The sequence below is a fragment of the Vulpes vulpes genome, chromosome 15 (assembly GCF_048418805.1).
Source record: "Vulpes vulpes isolate BD-2025 chromosome 15, VulVul3, whole genome shotgun sequence".
Taxonomy (NCBI): Eukaryota; Metazoa; Chordata; class Mammalia; order Carnivora; family Canidae; genus Vulpes; species Vulpes vulpes.
This window is the reverse complement of record NC_132794.1, coordinates 84,342,338-84,364,775: the sequence shown is the minus strand read 5'-3', so window position 1 is coordinate 84,364,775 and position 22,438 is coordinate 84,342,338. Positions and strand designations below refer to the sequence as shown.

Here is a 22,438-nt window from a genome sequence, read left to right as displayed (position 1 = left end):
GCTTGCTCTGCGAGGGGCTAACTTCCCCAGGGTCCGCACCGCGCTCTAGGGGGAGCCGGCGGACCGCGAGCCCGACGCAGAATCGTTTGCTGCGCGGCCGCCCGGTCCGCGGACTCGGCTCCAACACCTGCACCGCCCAGGGCGCCAGCCAATGAGGGCGCCTCCGCAAACATGGCCCCTTGCGCTCTCGGTATTCGCGAGACCCTGCCCTCTCTGTACACTTAGCCGGGTACACCTCGCCGCCCTCCCGTGTACGCCTCGTCTGACCCAGTCGGTGCCACCAGCCTGGGAAGGCCTGGCTGCTGGGCTCCCGCAGCTCCGCGGCCAGACTCGGTCCAGCCCGCCGGCTGGAGCCCGCGACGCCGGCCGTCCCCACCGCCCCCGCCCTCGCCCTGTCGGGTTCCAGGCAAAACCCAGAGCCCCGGCCGCCCAGCGGCTCCCGGGAGGCGGCGCGGCGCGGCGCGGCGCGGCGGACTGAGCATGCGCAGTGGGCAGGGCCGGCTCCCGGTGCAAGAAGGAAGCGTCCGCGGTGCTCCCGGCGGCTTCGCTGGGGTATGCGGTACCCGCTAGCGTGGCTGCTGCACTCCGCGCGGCCCAGCACCTTCCGCTCCGTCCTCGGCGCCCGCCTGCCGCTCCCGGAGCGCCTCTGTGGGTAAGCGGAGCAGAGCGCCCGGGCCCTCGGGGCCCGCGAGTCACCGTGGTTTGGAGCCCGGGTTGCAAAGTGGTGATTCAGCACTTAAAGCCGCCGCCGCCGCCGCCGCCCCTCACGCCGCCAGTCCCGCCGGCCTGGGGCCCGGACGCCCGCGCAGAGGCCGCCCCGGGCCCGGAAGGTCGGCCGGCCGGCCGGGCGGGTGGGAGCGAGGGGCCTTGCCGGCAGAGGAGGGCGCCTTTCGGGCTGGTGAGGGCGGACGGGGGCTGTGACCCGGGGTCACGGGACATGTGTCCCAAGTGCGGGGGCCCCGGGGCGCGGGGCGCGGACGGAGTCACCCCGGCCGGCTCCCGGGAGCCGTGCTGTGCCGCTCTCCTGGGAGTCGGCCGGTGAGGGACCGGGAACCCGAGTTCGACTGTCCCTGGCCATGGGGTAAAGGAATCCGAGTCCAAGGAGACCCGCTTCTCACCCTCCTCTCAGCCATGCTTTTTTCCATGGGGACGGAGTTTCCACTACTATATGGAAATGCCTGCGTTGGGAACCGTAAAAGTTTGCCTGCTTGCGCCTTAGTGAGTAGATGAGTATTGGGTTTCCTGACCGGGGGAATTCGGGAGCCGAAGGATACCTTGGGATCCATCAAAATCCATCAAAGCAGCTCCCTTCTTTTACACCTGATACAGTCGAGGCCCGGAGAGATTGTGTGATTTCCCAATTGCAGGGCTTGTGGCTAAAAGCTATATGGGGACTGGGTTGTTGTTTTTTCTTTTCTTTTCTTTCTTTTCTTTTCTTTTCTTTTCTTTTCTTTTCTTTTCTTTTCTTTTCTTTCTTTTCTTTTCTTTTCCTTTCTTCCTTTTTTTTCTTTTTTTCCCCCTTTTTTTTCTTTTGCCATCCGGTGGCGTGCTCTCTCTTCCACTTCGCTGCTCTGTGTATTGTAGAAATACATAGCCTCGTAGCGAACGCCGAATGCCCTTTACTGTTAATTAAAGAGGAATTGGCAAAGATGGGCAGTACGGTCTTGCCCCACTTAGGTCTATCCTTTCAACCTCTCCTCTGTTTTTAATAATATCTAGGACCTACAAAGTGCAGGGCACTGTGGTAGACCCTCGGTGTAAGTATGTGGTCTGCCTTCCAAGGACCTTTGACTTTTCTGACCAGATTAAGATGTCAAGAGAGTATAGCCAAGCTGAAAAGGACGTGTTTCACTACGGTCAGAAGATGGGCAGTGTGGGCTTTGCACAATTTAGGGCAGAGATAGAAGAGGGGGTCTGGGCTGGCCTTTGAAGGAAAACCAGAAAATGTGGAGGGTGGGCATTGGTGAGTGTAATACAGCCTAGGCACTGGACTTCTGGAGTTGGGGACAGACTGAGCAGATTAGTCTAGAGCTTTAGAGAATTTCTACAGGGGAATTAGGAGGAAACAAATCTTGTAAAAGTAGAGTAATGCTAGCCTGGCCTTTGAATTTTATTTGGGCTTTTCCAATGCATAGTATTGGGAGCTGTTAAGAGTTTGAGGTGGGGAGTGATCTAATGAAACTGTTAATTTAGGAAATTAGTTTGGTGGGTATGAGCAGGATGTAAGAGTGGAGAGATCTGAAGAAAAGAAATTGGTTGGGACTTAGTCTTTCCTGGCTGAACTAGAATAGTAGTAGTAATGATACTAAAAAGGCCTAATGCAAATGAAAAAATCTGTGGAGCTTGTTTTCCCTGCTCTATTTCCCACTATGCAAAATCCACTACAATATGGATAAAGATTCCTGAGTTTAGATAAAGAAGTGGGAGTGGTGAGCATAAGCAGGGTACCTCTGTGGGTCTCCTTCAGGTCAGAATTTGTTCTGTAGTTAATTTGTTGCTAATAGGTTATGCTTAGCTTCATATTGTCTTCAGTGTATAGAATTTGGGATTTTATTTATTTTTTATTAAATATTTTATTTTTAAAAACGTTTTATTTATTCATGAGAGAGAGAGAGGCAGAGACACAGGCAGAGGGAGAAACAGGCTCCATGCAGGGAGCCTGATGTGGGACTCGATCCCGGGTCTCCAGGATCAAGCCCTAGGCTGAAGGCAGTGCTAAACCGCTGAGCAACGGGGGCTGCCCTAAAGATTTTATTTTTAAGTAATCTCTACACCCGTTGGGGGGCTCAAACGCACAGCCCTGATATCAAGAGTCAAATGCTCTACTGACTGAGCCAACTAGGTGTCCCAGAATTTGGGATTTTAAAGCATCAATTTTAAGTTTTATACAAAGGTTTGTATGTTCTACCTACAATTCAGTTTTCTCTGTGCTTTTCTCCCATAGCTTTTTACTTTCACTGATGAGGTTCAGGGCATGGGTTAAACTGCCAGAGCTTCAAGATAAGGTTGTTCTCAAAGAAGGAAATTCAGGAGATTTGAAGATAATGAATGAGATCAACCACCTAAAAAGCTCTATATTAAAATTTAGTGATTGAGACTAATAAGGAAAATACAGGTCCAATCAAAGGGATAAGGGTATAGTTATAGGAAGGAAAGGACTAACATCTGAAGCTACCCCATATTCAAATCTTGAGGAAGGTAATCAATCCTACCATACAAAGTAGGGAGATATATTAACAGAGATGGTTACAGGGCTATTTAATGGAAGACTTGGGATTTAATCCATGTCTGTCTGGAACCAGAGCCTGAGCTCTTAACTGTTAAACTGCCTTTGCCAGTGTCGAGGCATTCATTTCCTGTTCTAACCTTTTGAGAAAGAGATAGTCTTAAAGCAGTTTGTAAAGAGTTATTTAAAAATCAGCTTCATTGTCCTCTGTTTAGCCATGTTGGATAAATTGGTGCTGTGTGTAATTATCTGAACCATTGTGAGGAACCTAGAGGTAGTAGCCCAGTCCCTGGCAACTACTTGAAACACCTGTGCATGGGTCATCTCACTTTGCAAGCAGCTCTACTTTACATTTCTTTCTTTCTTTCTTTCTTCTTTTTTTTAAGATTTATTTATTTATTTATGATAGACATAGAGAGAAAGAGAGGCAGAGACACAGGAGGAGGGAGAAGCAGGCTCCATGCTGGGAGCCTGACACCGGACTCATCCCGATCCCGGGATTCCAGGATCCAGGATCACGCCCTGGGCCAAAGGCAGGCGCCAAACCGCTGAGCCACCCAGGGATCCCTGCTTTGCATTTCTGTGTTCTATGGGTGTAGGTAACAGTGGTATGCCAAATGGGACTAAGTATTAAGACCCAGGCTTTAATTGTACCATTAAAAATTATGTATGTAAGCTCGCTCGCTCGCTCTACATCCACCGAAGGCTTGAACTACAGACCCTGAGATTGAGTCATGTGCTTTACCGACTGAGCCAGCCAGATGCTCCAGGCTTTTAAATTACTTTTAACCAGAAAAATATTTGTCTAAAAGGAAAAGATGCCTTTGTTTATCTTTAATTAGCATTAGCCCAAAACATACACAGTAAAACGTTACATTCTGTCTGCCTTTAAGGTTAGGGTTGGGGATAATCTTACCAGGGAGTTGGATGGGAAGCAGGTATGTTTTCATAAGAATTGGTTTCCTTTCAATTTTTCTATTGGTATTTTAAATCTCCTAAAGAGGTACCTAGATAATCGGCCTACCTTTCAGGCAGAGTGACAGGACTAAAGCACTTTCCTTTCACAAGGGTAGATCCGCTAGGTATGCTGGGTGGAGGCTTAGGGCATTCCTGTTTGGTTTTTCTTGAGTCAGCCCTCACTCTTCTCTGTTCCTTTAGCCATTATTTGAATGTCCGTTTTGTTGTGATCACTCACTACAGTGTGCTCAGCACCGTGGGGGATGCAGAGAGAGTCAGTGAGCTTTCAGACAAATAGTAATTCCTCTTCTTGTGTCTTTTACTAAGTATCTCCACTTTTGTGTTCTGTTGCCTCTTTCAATTTTTTTTAATTAATTAATTTATTTATTTATGATAGTCACAGAGAGAGAGAGAGAGGCAGAGGGAGAAGCAGGCTCCATGCACCGGGAGCCTGATGTGGGATTCGATCCCGGGTCTCCAGGATCGTGCCCTGGGCCAAAGGCAGGCGCCAAACCGCTGCGCCACCCAGGGATCCCGCCTCTTTCAATTTATTATGAAAAGCAGCTTAGTATTTTTATTACAGTTCTTTCTTTTAAAAGTGAGACTTAGAAATTGTTGTAGCATTAAAAGTTATAAAAGCTTTTATTCCCCACAAAGAACTAACTGTATAATTTCTCATTGCCTATTAAAAATGTGTAACTGTTAAAAAAAAAAAAGTGGGACTCACAAGCTACTTCCCAAGGGGAAGGTATCACACTCTGCCTGACATATTTATTACATGAATGAATGAATTTTTTTCAAAACCAATTTTCTGTTGATTTCCCTAGTTTTGCAAACACTGGTTAATCATTTTCTCAGTTTAGCTTCAAAATTGGAATTATCTTTGCATCTCTTTTTCTCTCAATGTCTATTCTGAAGACCAAACTCAAATTTTGAGTCTTTCATCCTGATGTTTCTTTCTTTCTTTCTTTCTTTTTTTTTTTTTTTTTTTTAAGATTTTTATTTATTTATTAGAGAGAGGGCGACAGAGGCAGAGGGAGAAGCAGGCTCCACGCAAGAAGCTGGATGCGGGACTCAATCCCTGGTCTCCAGGATCAGGCCCTGGGCTGAAGGTGGTGCTAAACCGCTGAGCCACCTGGGCTGCCCTCATCCTGAAGTTTCTTGGAGTAAACTTAAGCTTCCATTATCCTCCTAGTGTAAGCTATGATCATCTTCCCTGACACCTCACATCTACTAGTTCTGTATATGTATTTTTAAATTCCAATATAATAAAATATAGTGTTATATTAGTTTCAAGTGTACAATATAGTGATTTAACAGTTCTATACATTACTCAGTGCTGGTCATGATAATTGTACTCTTAATCTACTTCATCTGTTTGACCCAATCCCCTTTTTCCTTCCCTTTAGCAACCACCAGTTCTCTGTATTTAAGAGACTGTTGGTTTTTTCTTTTTTCCCCCATCTGTTTTTTAAAATTCCATGTATGAATGAAATCATACAGTATTTGTCTTTCTCTGACTTATTTTACTTAGCATTATACCCTCTAGATCCATTATTGCATATGGCAAGATTTCATTCTTTTTTATGGCCAAGTAATATTCCATTATATATATGTGTGTGTATCTTCTTTATCCGTTCATCTATGGATGGACCCTTGAGTTGCTTCTATATCTTGGCTATTGGAAACAATGCTGCAATAAATATAGGGGTGCATATAACTGATTTTTTCCAGGCTTCTGTCTCCCTACCAGTTGATCCTTTTTATCAGATTAATTCTAATATACTACTTTCCTCATGCCATTGTCTTGTTTAGACACTACCAATGGTTCTGCACTTTGTCAAGATCAAGTCCAAACTTCCTGAGCCAGTATTTAAGCATCTCATAGGCTGGCCCCATCCTCACTTTTTTTTTTTTTTTTTTTAAGATTTTATTTATTTACTCATGTGAGACAGAGGCAGAGACTTAGGCAGAGAGAGAAGCAGGCTCCCCACAGGGAGCCTGATGCTGGACTCCATCCCAGGACTCTGGGATCACGCCCTGAGCCACCCAGGTGCCCCCCATCCTCACTTTTCAACCTAACTTCCCTCTTCTCTAGTCAGACCCACCAGTTTACTGTCTCTTGTACATGAGCTGTTCATTCCCAATTCTAGAATGCCTTTCTGTCTTTTAATATGACTAAATCTGTCATTCTTTTTTAGACCTTATTTAGGTCACACAATTGTGGTTTTTTTTTTCTAAACTTAATGATTTATTTGATATGTTGAAACATCCATTTGACATTTAACCATTTACTACCTCTGATTTTTGTACTTTTTTTTTTTTTAATTTTGTTGTCTGATTGGAGAGACTAGGACTTCCAGTACAATGTTGAACAACAGTAGTGGTAGTGGACATCCCTGTTGTGTTCCTGACCTTAAGGGAAAAGCTCTCAGTTTTTCCCTGTTGAGGATGATATTTGCTGTGCGTCTTTCATGTGTGGCTTTTATGATATTGAGGTATGTTCCTTCTGTCACTGCACGGTGGAGAGTTTTTTTTTTTTTTTTTAATTTTTATTTATTTATGATAGTCACAGAGAGAGAGAGAGAGAGGCAGAGACACAGGCGGAGGGAGAAGCAGGCTCCATGCACCGGGAGCCCGACGTGGGATTCGATCCCGGGTCTCCAGGATCGCGCCCTGGGCCAAAGGCAGGCGCCAAACCACTGCGCCACCCAGGGATCCCGACGGTGGAGAGTTTTTATCAAGAAAGGATGCTGTATTCTGTCAAATGCTTTTTCTGCATCTGTTGAGAGGATCATATGATTCTTGTCCATTCTTTTATTAATGTGGTGTATCGCATTGACTTGTGGTTGTTGAACCACCCCGGTAGCCTGGGAATAAATCCCTCTTGGTCCTGATGAATAATCCTTTAATGTATTGTTGGATCATATTAGCTAGTATCTTGGTGAGAATTTTTGCATCCATGTTCATCAGAGATATTGGTCTCTAGTTCTTTCTAGTGGGGTCTTTGTCTGGTTTTGGGATCAAGGTAATCCTGGCCTCATAGAATGGGTTTGGAAGTTTTCCTTCCATTTCTGTTTTTTTGGAACAGTTTCAGGAGAAAAGGGTTTTTTTGTTGTTGTTGTTGTCATTATTATTATTATTTTTTAAGATTTTATTTCTTTATTCATGAGAGACACAGAGAGGCAGAGACACAGGCACAGGGAGAAGCAGGCTCCATTCCATGCAGGGAGCCTGACGTGGGACTCATCCCGGGTCTCCAGGATCACTCCCTGGGCCAAAGGCAGGCACTAAACCGCTGAGCCACCCAGGCATCCCCAGAAGAAAAGGTTTTAATATTTTTTTAAATGGTTGGTAGAATTCCCCTGGGAAGCCATCCGCCCTGGTCCCTTGTTTGTTGGAAGATTTTTGATTCCTGATTCAATTTCTTTGCTGGTTATGGGTCTGTTCAGGTGTTCTGTTTCTTCCTGTTTAAATTTTGGTAGTTTATGTGTGTCTAGAACTAGCTCCTAGTTTCGTTGATCTATTCTACTGTTTTTATAATTTCTATGTCATTGATATCTGCTGTAATCTTTATTCTCATCCCCTGTTAGGCTTTATTTCCTGTTCTTTTTCCAGTTCCTTTAGGTATAAGGTTAGGTTTCTTGTTCCTTGAGGAAGCGAATATATTCTCGAACAGTATACTTTTTAGTTTTTTCCTGCTTTGGACCTTTGTAGAAAATTTCTTCTCTGAGTTACTTTTTATTCATTTAACCTTGTTTTGAGATTCACATAGGTATGTGTTCATTGCTGAATCTTATGTGAATATGCCACTAATTATTTTTCATTCTGTTGTTGATGAAGATTTGGGTTGTTTCATTTTTTTCCCCTCCTATCACAAATAGTCTATGTTGTTGACGTGCCCCAATACCCAATCTTTGATCATCATCTTTGCCTGCACTCAATTAGGGTTCTCATTCAGTCGCATTGCTTTAAATATTATTTGTATATGCTTTGTCCACTATGTAGCCATGAGGCACATGTGCTTGTTTAAATGTAAATTAATGAAAATTAACAATTCAATTTTTCAGTCACCCTAGCTGCATTTCAAGTCACATGTGGTGCATGGCTAACATATGAGGCAAAGCAATTACAGAGCAATTACCATCACTGACGTTTTGTGAAATCCACCTGATCTGTATTCCGATAGCTCCCAAATGTATCTCTCTCCCCTGAATTTCAGATTTAGGTAATAAACTTCCTACTCAACATTTCCCTTGGATGGCAAATATATATCCTAAACTTAGCATGTTCAAAACCTGCCATCTTCATCCCCATCTCAATGAATAACATCTTTATTCTTGCACTTGTTTAGGCTAACAACCTGGAGTCATCCTTAACTCCTTTCTTGTTTTCTTATCCCTTAACAGGCAGCATATACACCCAGATTAAGACCACTTCTGCCTGCCACCACCCTGGTTCTAATCACACTTTTACTGAGATACTGCAATAGCCTGTTAACCAGTTTCCTTGCTTCTGCACTTGCCTCTCTATGTATAACTTGTTCTTGTCACCACAGGTAGCATGATCTTTTTTAAAATGCAAATCCAATATCTTTGCTAGTGAATGCTTAAAACCTTGTAGTTGATCCCCATTTTGTTCATATTTAAAGACAAAATCCTTATATTAGCCAAGAAGGCCCTATGGGACCTGACCTTTCATCACCTCTCTGATCTTGTTTCCAAAATAATCACTCTCACCCCATTCCAGTCACACTGGTCTGTTTACTTGACTCAGATGATTTGCACTGCTTTTCCTCTGCTTAGAATGCTCATTTATCGTTGATATCAGAGAGGGCTTCACAGAGAACATAGGTTTTAAGCAAATGTCTTTGAAGGAAATATAAAATTTAGATGAACAGAGAAGGGGAAGAGAGAATATTTTAGAAGGAATAGTGTTTGCAAAGCTCAGAAGTAGGAATATTTACAATATAATCAAGGGACAGAAGATTTTATCCTATAGGAAGTAGAGAGTCTCTGATGCCTTTTGAACAGTACAGTCAACATGAAAACTATGTGGTTTTTTGTTTTTGATGATAAATCTGTTTTTTGGAAGCATAGTTGAAATGCAGGCAGGCAAAGGATAAAAAAGCACATGTAATAAGGAGAGTGTCTGCAGAGGATGTGTGTAAAAGATTTCAGCAGCTTTGAGCATAGGGGGAGATGGAGAGATCTCAGCGGCCTAAGGTCTTGGGTCTGGGTGACTTTCAGATTAGTGCCAAGATGAGCCTTGACTAGGAGGGATATTAGAGTAGAGAAGGCTCTTGTGGAGAGATTCACCTCCAGGCAGTGAGAAGAAGTCCAGTTAGGTGAGATATTGGTCCTGGCTGGTTAGGGGCTGGTGTTCTAAAGGCATGCCAAAAGAACAGGTTGGTCAGGTGCAATGGTGAGGCAGTCTTGTACACATTGTTAACCATCTCATAGCTAGCTGTTAACCATCAGGAAGTTAGGTGACCAAAGGTCCCTCAGGGCAGTGGACAAGACGGAGCAGTCCTTAAATAGCAATCTGTTTGCAGATTGTAGTTAAGAATTCAGTTTAAAGATCAGAACCAGGTTGTTGAGTCCTGAACAGAAGTGTCTAAAATTTCCACTATTTAAGGATAGGAAATGGGCCTAGAGCCTAGAACAAGACTGAGCAGCAGTGAAGGCTAAGTAGACTCAGTTATGAGGCTCTTGATGTTGCTGTTAATGTGAAAAGATTAAGTAGCTAATATTTACTGAATGCCTACTGTGTGTTTTGCCTTGTATTTGGTGTTTCCCATATGTTCTTTAATGGCCAGGGTAGTTCTGTGAGGGAGGTATTGTGGTTCTTTTCTGTTTTTCAGATAAGGAGATAGAGGCTCCAATAGGTTAACTTGGTCAAGGATACATTGCTGGTAAGTGGCTTTATCAGAAGTGAATCCAGGGACACCTGGGTGGCTCAGCGGTTTAGTGCCTGCCTTTGGCCCAGGGTGTGATCCTGAAGTCCCGGGATCAAGTCCCACATCAGGCTCCCTGCATGACACCTGCTTCTCCCTCTCTGTATGTGTGTCTCATGAATAAATAAATAAAATCTTAAAAAAAAAAGAGAGAGAATGGTTAGAAGTGTCTGGCTAAAGAGGGTTTTGTTGTTGTTGTTTTAAATATTTTATTTATTTGAGAGAGAGCAGGAGCAGGGTGGGAGAGGCAGAGGGGGAGAGAGAAGACTCCCCACTGAGCAGGGTGCCCAACGTGGGGCTCAATCCCAGGACCTGGAGATCATGACCTGAGCCAAAGGCAGATAGATACCCAACCAGCTGAGCCACCAGGTGCCCTCAACCAAAGAGGTTTTAAGCATACTGAGGCCTTGGGAAAAGACCAAGAACTATTTCATTGGTAAACTGCAAATAAATTGGAGGGAATAGAAGCCAAATTTCATGGGGCCCTACAGAGTAACTTTGAAAAAAATGTTGGTATTGAATTTGGAGCAATTAGGTAGTAGTTGGAAAGGGTTGAGCAGAACTGTAGTAGGAAAAATAGGGAAGTTGGTACTGTTGGCTAAGAGGAAGAAGCTAGTGGAGGAGGGTAATGCCTGAGGGAAGGCTTGGAGAAAGTGGATGTGAAAATATAGGTGAAGAAGTTAGCACTGGAAAATAAAGATTTGTTCAAACTAGGTCTTGATTTAAAAGGGCAGTTGCTTATAAAGAATTTAAAAAGGTGAGGTGCCTGGCTGCCTTAGTTGAGCATCTATCTTTGGCTCAGGTCCTGGTCCCATGGTCCTGGGTTGGATCCCCACATTAGGCTCCCTGCTCAGTGCAGAGTCAGCTTCTCCCTCTGCCTCTCTGCCACTCCCTCTTCTTGTGCTTCTCTTTTCTCTGTGTGAAATAAATAAATAAAATCTTCCAGAAAGAAAAGGTAAGTGATCCTTAAAACTCTGGGCCTCAGTTTCTTCATTTGAAGAAAGGATTCTTCTAGTTCTAAGTTCTGCCATTTTTCTCTATGCTGTTAATACCAGCTTAAAAAAAAAAATGTCTGGATTTTTTAGGAATGCTCCCAGGGTCTAGTAGGGAGAATGGATTCCAGTTCAGTTAACATGGTGATTCTTTGCCCAACTATACAGGCTATGTTAGATCTGTAGAGTTACATTTGGAGCCAGGACCTCTGAAGAAGCAAGAATCCCTATAATGGTATCACTGGCACCTAGCACAGTGTCTGGCACATAGTAGGAGTTTAGTGTTTGTTGGACAAATTTGTCTAGAGACATAGGCTTCTGGAAGTAGGGAGCTCTAGTCATAAACATGATTTAGTTTTTGCTCACAATTTGCCATTTCCATGCTTTAAAAAAAAAAATTCATGAGAGATACAGAGAGAGAGAAGCAGAGACATGGGCAGAGGGAGAAGCAGGCTCCCTGCAGGGAGCCTGATGGTAGGACTTGATCTCAGGATCCTGGGATCACAACCTGAGCCAAAGGCAGATGCTCAACCGCTGAACCACCCAGGTGCCCCTCCCTTTCCATATTTTAAATGTCAGTGTAGCTAGTAAGTAGTATTTGTATGTGTTTTCTTATTACAAAGAAATTAGAGGTAAGAGTGTATTTTAAAGATTTTTTGCGTTTCTTAGTTATTCAGAGGAACTAAGGTGGTTTGAAAATGCATAGGACATAAGGGACCTGACAGTGTGGTGTAAGAGAGCTCTACAAAGCTCAATTCCACTAGATTCTAGTCTTGTGTTGTATTCACAGAGAATTGTTTTTATTTAACATTTTAGGGACACCTAAAATCACCATGGTGATTCAGTGGTTGAGCGTCTGCCTTTGGCTCAGGGCTTGATCCCAGTTCTGGGATCGAGTCCCACATCAGGCTCTCTGTGAGGAGCCTGCTTCTCCCTGTGCCTGTGTCTCTGCCTCTCTCTCTCTCTCTCTCTCTCTCTCTGTGTCTCTCATGAATTAAAAAAAAAAGAAATTAAAAAAATCACACTGTGATTAGTTCTGTTACTATTCTATTAGTATTATTTTTCATTTTATTCATGTTTTATTAAGAATGGATTTTTTTTTCTTTAAATTATTTATTTATTTATTTATGATAGTCATAGAGAGAGAGAGAGGGGCAGAGACACAGGCGGAGGGAGAAGCAGGCTCCATGCACCGGGAGCCTGACGTGGGATTCGATCCCGGGTCTCCAGGATCGCGCCCTGGGCCAAAGGCAGGCGCCAAACTGCTGCGCCACCCAGGGATCCCAAGAATGGATTTTTAATTGAGGAAGTTTGGTCCTAGTGAATTAAAGATGGATAGAAAGATAAATTGTGAAGGTGTTGTGGGGTTAATACCAGTTTTTAAGGTTGGTGTCACAAGATCTGCTTTTAATGCTGCTTCATTTTTCATTAATTATAAGTCAGAAGTAAAAATTATCATACAACTAGTATGTGCCAGCATTAATTTAGGTGCTATGGATATAACAATAAACAACAGAGGCAAAAAATCCCCATTCTTCTAGTGGTGAAGACAGATGATCAGGTAAGTAAAGCAAATGTTTATTTTTCTTAAAGCAACATGGAATTGAGTGCATTTAAAATCCTGATGGTTAATTTTAAGAATTGAAGAGCTTTAGATTTAGTCAGCTCTAGAGCAGAACAGTAACTTGCTCCTGGCATTAGAAAGAAATAAAGCATTTCATGTAAGTGAAACCTTGTCCTGTGAAAGTTATTTGATATATATTCTACATTTTTTAAATCTTTGAGGTAAAGTTTTTAAATTTATTATCAACATTTTTATAGACTTTGGAACAGAGAATGTAAGAAACATAATTTAACATTTGATTATTCACATCTATTTTTTAAGTATAGTTGATACACAATGTTAACATTAGTTTCAGTTGTACAACAGTGTTTGGACAACTCTATACCTTATGGTGTGCTAACCACAAATGTAGCTACCATCTGTCACTGTACAGTGCTATAACATTGACTGCATTCCCTGCTGTACCTTTCATGCAGTGACTTGTTCATTCCATAGCTGGAAGTCTTTATTTCCTACTCTCCTTTACCCTATTTGCCCATCCCCCAACATGCCTGTCCTCTGGCAATCATCAGTTCTCTGTATATATGGACCTGTTTTTTTCTTTCTTTCCTCCTTTTTTGTTTTTAAGATTTTATTTATTTACTTTTTTTTTTTGACAGAGAGAGTGCACGGGCACACATGCACAAGCAGGGGAGCAGAGCAGCAAAGGGAGAGAGAAAGAAGCAGGTTCTCTGCAGCAGGGAGCCCAATGTCAGAGCTCGATTTCAGGACCCTGCGATTATGACCTGAGCTGAAGGCAGACTCTCAACCAACTGAGCCATTTAGGCACCCTTATGTTTCTGCTGTTTGTTTTTAGATTCCACATGTAAATGAAATCATATGGTATTTGTCTTTCTCTGACTTATTTCCACATAGCATAATACTTTCTCGGTCGATCTGTGTTGTTGCAAATGGCAAGATATCATCCTTTTTTATGGTCAAGTAATATTCCGTTATACTCCACACACACACACACACACACACACACACACACACACACCACATATTCTTTATCCATTCATCTATCAGTGTACATTTTGGTTGTGTTCAGAGCTTGGCTATTGTAAATAATGCTATAATGAACATGGGAGTGCTTTTATCTTATTTTGGTGGTGGGGGAGTGGGTATATCTTTTTATTCTCTTTGGGTAACTAGTAGTGGAATTACTGGATCATACAGTATTTCTATTTTTAATTTTTTGAGAAACTTCATATTTTCCACAGTGGCCGCACCAATTTACATTCCCAACAACAGTGCATGAGGGTTCCTTTTTCTCTACATCCTCACCAACACTTTATTTCATTTTGATTCTAGCCTTTCTGACAGATGTGAGGTGTTATCTCATTGTGGGTTTTTTTTTTTTTTTTAATTAGAAGGAGAGAGAAATGGGGAGGGGGAGAGGAAGAGAGAATATCTCCAGCAGACTCCCCTCTGAGTGAAGAGCACAACTCAGAGCTTGGTCTCACAACCCTGAGATCATGCATGACCTGAGCTGAAATCAAGAGCCAGATGCCTGACTGATCAACCAGGCACCCCCTCATTGCAGTTTGATTTGCATTTCTCTAATGGTTAGTAATATTGAGAATCTTCTCATCTGTATGTCTCCTTTGGGAAAATGTCTATTTAGATGCCCATTTTTAAATTGATTATTTGTTTTTTTTTTGGTGTTGAGTTGTATAATTTCATTATATATTTTGTGTATTAACTCATTGGACATATCATTTGTGAATATCTTCTCCCATTTAGTAGGTTGCCTTATGTTTTGTTGATGGTTTTCTTTGTTTTGCAAAGGCTTTTTATTTTGGGGTAGTCCCAATAGTTTTTTTTTACATTTGTTTCCCTTGCTTGAGGAGACATAGCTAGAAAAACATGGGTAAGGCCAATGTTCAAGAGATTATTCCCTATGTTTTCTAGGAGCTTTATGATTTCAGGTTGCATATTTAGGTTTTTAACTCATTTTGAGTTTATTTTTGTGTATGGTGTAAGAAAATGGTCCACTTTCATTCTTCTGCATGTAGCTCTAGTTTTTCCAACACCATTTGTTGAAGAGACCATCTTTTCTGCATTGTATATTCTTGCCTCCTTTGTTGTAGATTAATTGACCATTGTAAGCGAGGGTTTATTTCAGGGCTCTTTGTTCTTTTTTTTTTTTTTTTTTTTTTTTTTTTAGGGCTCTTTGTTCTGTTCCATTGATCTATGTGTCTGTTTTTGTACTAGTACCATACTGTTTTGATTACTACAGCTTTATAGTTTATCTTAAGGTCTGGAATTGTGATACCTCTAGCTTCGTTTTTCTTTCTCAAGATTGCTTTGGCTGTTTGGGGTGTTTTGTGGTTCCATACAAATTTTAGTATTATTTATTCTGGTTCTGTGAAAAATACTATTGGTATTTTCATGGGGTTCACAATGAGTTTGTGGATTGTAACTCTTTGTTATTTCATTATTAGTGTTGCTGTGGCTTGGACTTCCAATACTATGTTGAGTAAAAGAGGTAACAGTGGACATCCTAGTTTTGTTCCTGATCTTAGAGAAAAAGCTCTCAGATTTTCACTATTGTATATATATTAGCTGTGGGTTTTTCATCACATATGGCCTTTATTATGTTGAGGTATGTTTCTGCTAGGTCTACTTTGTTGAGAGTTTTTATCACAGATGCTGAATTTTTGTCATGTGCTTTTTCTGCATCCATTGACTGAGATGATCATACAGTTTTTATTCTTTGTTTTGTTGATGTGGTGCATCATGTTGATTGATTTGCGAATATTAAACCATCCTAACCTTTGTAAAGACCCTGAGTAGTCAAAGCAACCCGAAAAAGAAAAGCGAAGCTAGAGGCATCACAATTCGGGCTTTAAGCTATATTACAAATCTGTAGTCATCAAGACAGTATGGTAATGGCACATGGTCAGTGAAACAGAATAGAAAACCCAGAAAGGGACCCTCAATTCTATGGTCACTAATCTTCAACAGAGGAGGAAAGAATATCCAATGGAAAAAATACTCTTCCAACAAATGGTATTGGGAAAACTGGACAGCTGCATGCAGAAGAATGAAAGTGGGCCACTTTCTTATACCATAAACAAAAATAAACTAAATAGATGAAAGACCTAAATGTGAGATAGGAATCTGTCAGAATCCTAGAGGAGAACACAAGCAGCAACCTCTTTGGCTTTGGCTGCAAAAACTTCGTACTAGATATGTCTCCAAAGGTAAGAGAAACAAAGGCAGAAATGAACTACTAGGACTTCATCAAGATAAAAAGCTTTTGCACAGCAAAGGAAACAATCAACAAAACTAAAAGGCAGCCTATGGAATGGGAAAAGATATATGCAAATGACGTATCTGATAAGGGGTTAATATCCAAAATCTATAAAGAACTTATCAAATTCAACATCCCCAAACCAGATAATCCAGTTAAGAAATGGGCAGAAGACATGAATAGACATTTTTCCAAAGAAGACATCAGATGGGTAACAGATAACTGAAAAGATGCTCAATATCACTCATCATCGGGAAAATATGAATCAAAAGCACAATGAGATGACCCCTCACACCTGTCAGAATGGCTAAAATTAGCAACGCAAACATGTTGATGAGGATGGAGAGAAAGGGTAAAATCCTTACACTGTTGATGGAATGCAAACTGTGCAGCCACTCTGGAAAACAGGGTGGAAATTCTTCAAAAAAGTTAAGAATAGAACTACAGTGCAATCCAGCAACTGCAGTACTAGATATTTACCTAAAAGAAAAATACAGATTTGAAGGGGTACATGCACCCCATGATATTGATAGCAGCGTTATCAACAACAGCCAAACTACAGAGAGAGCCCAAACGCCCATCGACTGAGAATGGATAAAGAAGATGTAGTGTGTACACACACATACACACTGGAATATTAGCCTTCAAAAAGAATGAAATCTTGCCATTTGCAATGATGTGGATAGAGCTAGAGTGTATTATACTAAGTGACATAAGTCAGAGAAAGACAAATACCATATGATTTTACTTAGAAGTAGAATTTAAGAGACAAAACATGAATAAATGGGAGGGAGAAAAGAAAAAAAGATGAAAGGAGGACTGGGTGGTTCAGGGCATGATCCTGGAGTTCCGGGGTCGAGTCCCACATTGGGTTCCTGCATGGAGCCTGCTTCTTCCTCTGCCTGTGTCTGCCTCTTGGTGACTCTCATGAATAAATACATAAAATCTTAAAAAAAAAAAAAAAGCCATAGAGGCTCTTAAAGATAGAGAACAAACTGAGGGTTGATGGAGGGAGGTGGATGGGGGATGGGCTAGATGGGTAATAGGTATTAGTAGTAGTACACTTGTTTTGATGAGCACTGAGTATTGTATGTAAGTGATGAATTGCTAAGTTCTCCTAAAACCAGTATTATACTATATTTTAACTAACTAGAATTCATATATTTGTTTTTAAAAGATTTATTTCAGAGAGATAGCACATATGAGCAGGAGGAGGTGCAGAAGGAAAGGAGAGAGAATCCTCAGGCTGATACCCCACAAGCCCCCCAGGTGCCCCAACTAACTAGAATTTAAATAAAAATTTGGAAAAAGAAAAAAGGAAAGTGACTGTGGGGCCAATCTAATACATAGTTGACTTTCTTAACGAATGAAATTCTGAATTCAGTACTTGCACTTTTTAATTTTTTTTTTGAAGAACAAATAACATATCATATATGCACTAAAAATCAAACACCCTGCCCTTCAAGGAAACTTAAATGAATCTATTTAATATGTGCCTGACTTTTAAAATTAATTTTTGGTATTTATCAATGTAATAAAGGCAGAATTGTTGTGTTTTTTAAAGATTTTATTTATTTATTCATGAGAGACCCAGAGAGAGGGGGGCAGAGACACCGGCAGAGGGAGAAGCAGGCTCCCTGCAAGGAGCCCGATGTGGGACTTGATCCTGGATCCCGAGATCATGCCCTGAGCTGAAGACAGATGCTCAACCGCTGAGCCACCCAGACATCCCAAGGCAGAGTTTTATTTATTTATTTATTTTTTTAAAAGATTTTATTTATTTATGCATGAGAGACATAGAGAGAGAGAGAGAGAGAGAGAGAGAGAGAGAGGCAGAGACACAGGCAGAGGGAGAAGCAGGCTCCATGCAGGGAGCCTGACATGGGACTTGATCCCGGGTCTCCAGGATCCCACCCTGGGCTGAAGGCGGTGCTAAACCGCTGAGCTACCAGGGCTGCCCCCAAGGCAGAGTTTTAAAAGTCAGGTAGTACTGAAAGTTTTATAGCAAAATAACCAAAATAACCCAAATAACCTCTTTTTTTTTTTTTTTTTTGGGAGAAATAAGACAGTTTAATGATGGCTTCCTTGGTTTACAGACAACAGGACAAACGTTTCTCTCCATGCACCGGTGCAATGAAATGAGGCGAGTGGCAATCCCAGGACAGGAGCCATGGAACTCAGAGCCACCGCTCAGCCTCTCAGTCGCGTGGTCCCACCAAGTGTCGGCTCAGCAGCGGCAGACACGGGGAGGCAGGGACGGCCTGGCCTCCAGGGGAGGGAGTGAGGGGCCAGGTGCCGCAGGAAGCGAGGGGCGCGGCACTGCCCGTGCTGGTGGGAGAGTGTGGGGGAGGGGCGGGGAGCCAAGCGCCCGGGTGGGCCCCGACCACAGGGAGCAGCTCGGTGGCATCAGCTGTCCCACCAGAGCTACCCTGGGGGCCGGAACCAGGCTGCGCTGGGGGGAAGGCGGCCGTATGAGCCACGCAGAGGAGGAGCACATGCTGACTGCCTTCCTCCTGCGCACGGAGCTCCCGGTGACCCAGCTGCACCTGGCAAGGGGAAGAGCGCTCCCAAGATCTGGAGCCGGAAGGCAGGAAGGTTTCCTACCCTTACTCCATCCTTTACTTCTTGCTCTGTGAAGGCAACCACATTCAACTCTTTAAGCTCTTTATTTTGAAATTTATTTTAATATTTCCAAATAATTGGCTCTACAGTTATTTCTTGATTTCTTAATTTTAGAAATTATCCGTTGACTTGTTTTTATGGTAGGAAAAGATGTAACTTTTCTTAGCTTTCCTTCTTGCCCTATCTTACCAAAATAGTAATATCACGGATTTTTAGATACAGTTTCATTTAGTGTTAACATGACTTTATATTATTCACTGCCAAGCCAAATAGCATAATCTTATTATAATATTTTTTCTTTATCTTTTTGTTTTATCTTGTTTTATCATTTTCTTAATTTTCTGTTTACTTATTTCTGATTCTCCCCACTTCCACAACCATTTTAGTATAATTTCCCATGTGATCAAGCCTATTAACTGATCTATTGATTTCATGTTTTTTCCTTAGAGACACTGTTTCTAGACACTTGCCCTCCAGCTGCAGTGTGGACTAGTTTTGCTCCAGATCTACTGCAATGTGGTTGTCTGGAATTTGTTTGCTTCTCTCCTGTAATGGATGTTTCCTGGAGCTCCTATTCTGTCTTGATTTGCCCCTTCGTTCAAGAGATATGTGGTGTATTTGGAACATGTCCTCCAGTAGCTTCGAGAAAGCATATAGAAGATAGCTTTTAATAAAAAAAAAAAAAAAGAAGATAGCTTTTAAACGATCTTCTAATAATTTCCTTTTTTTTTTAATTTTTTTTTAAATTTTTTATTTATGATAGTCACACAGAGAGAGAGAGAGAGGCAGAGACACAGGCAGAGGGAGAAGCAGGCTCCATGCACCGGGAGCCCGATGTGGGATTCGATCCCGGGTCTCCAGGATCGTGCCCTGGGCCAAAGGCAGGCGCTAAACTGCTGCGCCACCCAGGGTTCCTTCTAATAATTTCCTAAACAGAGAAGTGTAGATCTGAGTTTTTTATTTTAATTTTTAAAAAATATTTTATTTGAGGGAGAGAGAGAACATGAGTAGGATGAGGGGCAAAAGAAGCAGACTCCCCACTGAATGGGGTACCTGATATGAGGGCCCGATGAGGGGCCTTCTCCCAGGACTCTGGGATCATGACCTGAGCCAAAGGCAAATGCTTAACCAACTGAACCACTCAGGCACCCCTAGATCTGAGTTTTAGTGTGAATGTACCCATTTTGTAGAGTAAGTCTACTCAATTGAGAGAGATGATCTGCATGGCTCCTATAAAGCCATCCAGCCCTAGAATTCTAGGATTCTAAAAACTTGAGAATTAAATGATTTTACAGATAATTTAGTAAATGATTAAAGCAACAAACTTTCCAAGAGACCTTTTGCAGGACTTTGACCAAAAAAAAAAAAAAAAAAAGAAAAAAACAATCTATGGCCTTTCTTTTTTTCTCCTATCCTTTGTTTAATTACACCTAAAGATTTGGTTTTATGGAAGAAGTACATTTAAAATGAAAATAAACATTAGCACTTTTTTATTTTTCCTTCTCAAGCTGGTCAAAATTCTCATCTTCCCTTTTCCCCCATGCTACTCTGGTTTTGTGTGCTCTGCTGATGGCCAATACAAATTACCATATTATAAATCATTAGCCACCATCTGAGGAGGCTGGGAGTATCAGACATCATTTGATCAGGATAACATTCCTTTTTTTTTTTTTTAATAGGCTCCATACCCAACATGTATATGGAGTCCAACATGGGGCTTAAACTCACAATCCTGAGATCGAGACGTGAGCTGAAATCTAGAGTTGAATGCTTAACCAACTGAGCCATCCAGGCAACCCAGGGTAACATTCTTGAGCTCAGAGTCTGTTCTGGGAAGGTATCTGAGCTTGACCCCTCTTTCTGAGTTTTTACTCCAGACTGCTATCCAGTGACAGAATGTCTTATTTGCTTTATAATTCTGTTCTCTCAAGAGCCAGTGTGTTTTATTGGAAAAATCACTCTGTCTGGTGATGAGAAGGTCTGAGTTAAAGCCCTCTTTGGCACAGATTGGCTTTGTTATCTTGAGTGGGTTACTTTACATGGGCCTCTTTTTATAAGACATCAAACTAAGTAGCTTAAAAATCCCTATTAGTGCTAATAAGTTTTGATTCTGAGCAACATTGGCTTCTACTGGTATGTAGTTCCTTTTCTTCCCTTGTGTTAAAATGTCAGTATCTTCTCACTTTGTGTTGTTTTAAAGATTTTATTTATTAGAGAAGGGGAGAGTACATGTGAGCATGAGCGAGGGAGAGAGGGAAGCAGACTCCTTGTTGAGTGCAGAGCCCAATGCAGGGCTTGATCTCAGGACCCTGAGATCATGAGCTGAACTGAAATCACTCACTCAACTGACAGAGTCACCCATGCACCCCTGTGTTGTTTTTATTTTAGAGAGTCTGGGCACCTATATAGCAGATATCTCTGTGGACTAGTAGGCTGAGATGTAGCATGCAGATATTTTTGTAGTTGTTATCTTTTAAATGTGTATCAACACTTAAAAATCCTGGGAGTTCCTCGAGGGAAAATAAGGAGACCTATTGACATTGGGCCCACATTCCTACCTGGCAGAAATTGGCCTGAGCTGAGATTTCCTTTCTTTCAGATAAGGGTGAGTATTCCTTCTCATCATAATTCTGCCTCACTGCTTTGCTCATTTACATTACTTTTTTTGGCCTTATAAGCATTTAAATTTGTGACTCCTGCTTTAAAGTGATTGGAGGAAATCAGTCTTATTAGTTTTTTGACTAAAAACTACTAGAGGTTTTGGTTGTAGTTGAAATGAAACTCTCTATATGTGTGTTGCTGTGAAGATTCAGAAATGATTGTGTGATCATGCTACCCCCCTGCCTTGTTTATGGTTTCTTAAGAATTATCACCTTACATTATTTGATCCTTATAGCAACTGTACGTGGTTAATAGAGAAATGAAAAATCCCACAGCTCTTAAAAGGATTAATTCAGACAGTTCTGCTATTTCCTTATGCTTTTCTTCTGGATCCTAGGTGATGAGAGGATGGAACAAGAGTGGGTAGGTGTAAAAGCATGTTAAGTTTGCTTCTAGGAAAGTAGGTAGAGCTATCAGCCTGGGCTAGGTGGACATGTGTGAAAGAAGTAGCAGGTCACTTCTCCCATCTTTGAGGTGTCTCTAGAGATGCCTAGCAAGAAGAGAGCAGGAAAGGAGAACAAATTAGTGAACAGTACATCAAGAAGATGATGAGTTGAACAGGGCAAGGAAGACCAAGAAGCAAGATGACTACTTTAGCATCTGGTGGATCAGGTCCTATAAATAAGGCAGATGGGAACCCTCAGGCTGGGAAGACACCTTTCCTAGAAGTTGAATAGTTAAGACTGGCCACTCAGATATATGGGTATAACAATAGACTTTTTTAAAAAGTAAAATGGATATTTATTATTCATTAAGGATAATGATAACTTAAAATCAGCCAGCCAGATTGGTATTAACATTTTCATGGCTCTGCAAAATAGAATACATCTCTGTGACTATTAGGGCAATGAATAAATTAAGGGTTTTAGTAATGTATGTAATACATGTTTTATATATGTATAATTTATAACAGCTTTATTGATACTGAAAATTCATCCTCTTAAAGTATACCATTCAGGGTGGGGTGGGGTCACAAAAAATAAAGTACACCATTCAGTGGTTTTAGTATATCCACAGAGTTGTGAATTGCAGCTATCACTACAGTCAATTTTAAGCATTTTCATCACCCTAAAAAGAAAACTCATAACCTTTAGCATTAACTTCCTATTTTCCTCTTCTTCAAGCCCCTGGCAATCATTAATCTACTTTCTGTTTCTCTGGA

General features: G+C 41.6%; 1 protein-coding gene across 4 annotated transcripts in view; it reads left to right on the top strand.

Annotated features, from left to right (window-relative positions):
* The first annotated feature begins 440 nt into the window (after positions 1–440).
* The window catches only part of IDE (insulin degrading enzyme), a 127,265-nt gene continuing 105,267 nt past the window's right edge, over positions 441–22,438 (top strand). The window contains exon 1 of one of the 4 annotated variants that reach the window (XM_072739510.1): positions 441–652. In XM_072739510.1, coding sequence (XP_072595611.1) covers positions 555–652 — 98 coding nt within the window. In that variant the 5' untranslated portion in view covers positions 441–554. Of the gene's footprint in view, positions 653–924; positions 1,219–14,107; positions 14,303–22,438 lie in introns of those variants that run through there. The other 3 variants (XM_072739511.1, XM_072739512.1, XM_072739513.1) reach the window with 3 other exon arrangements.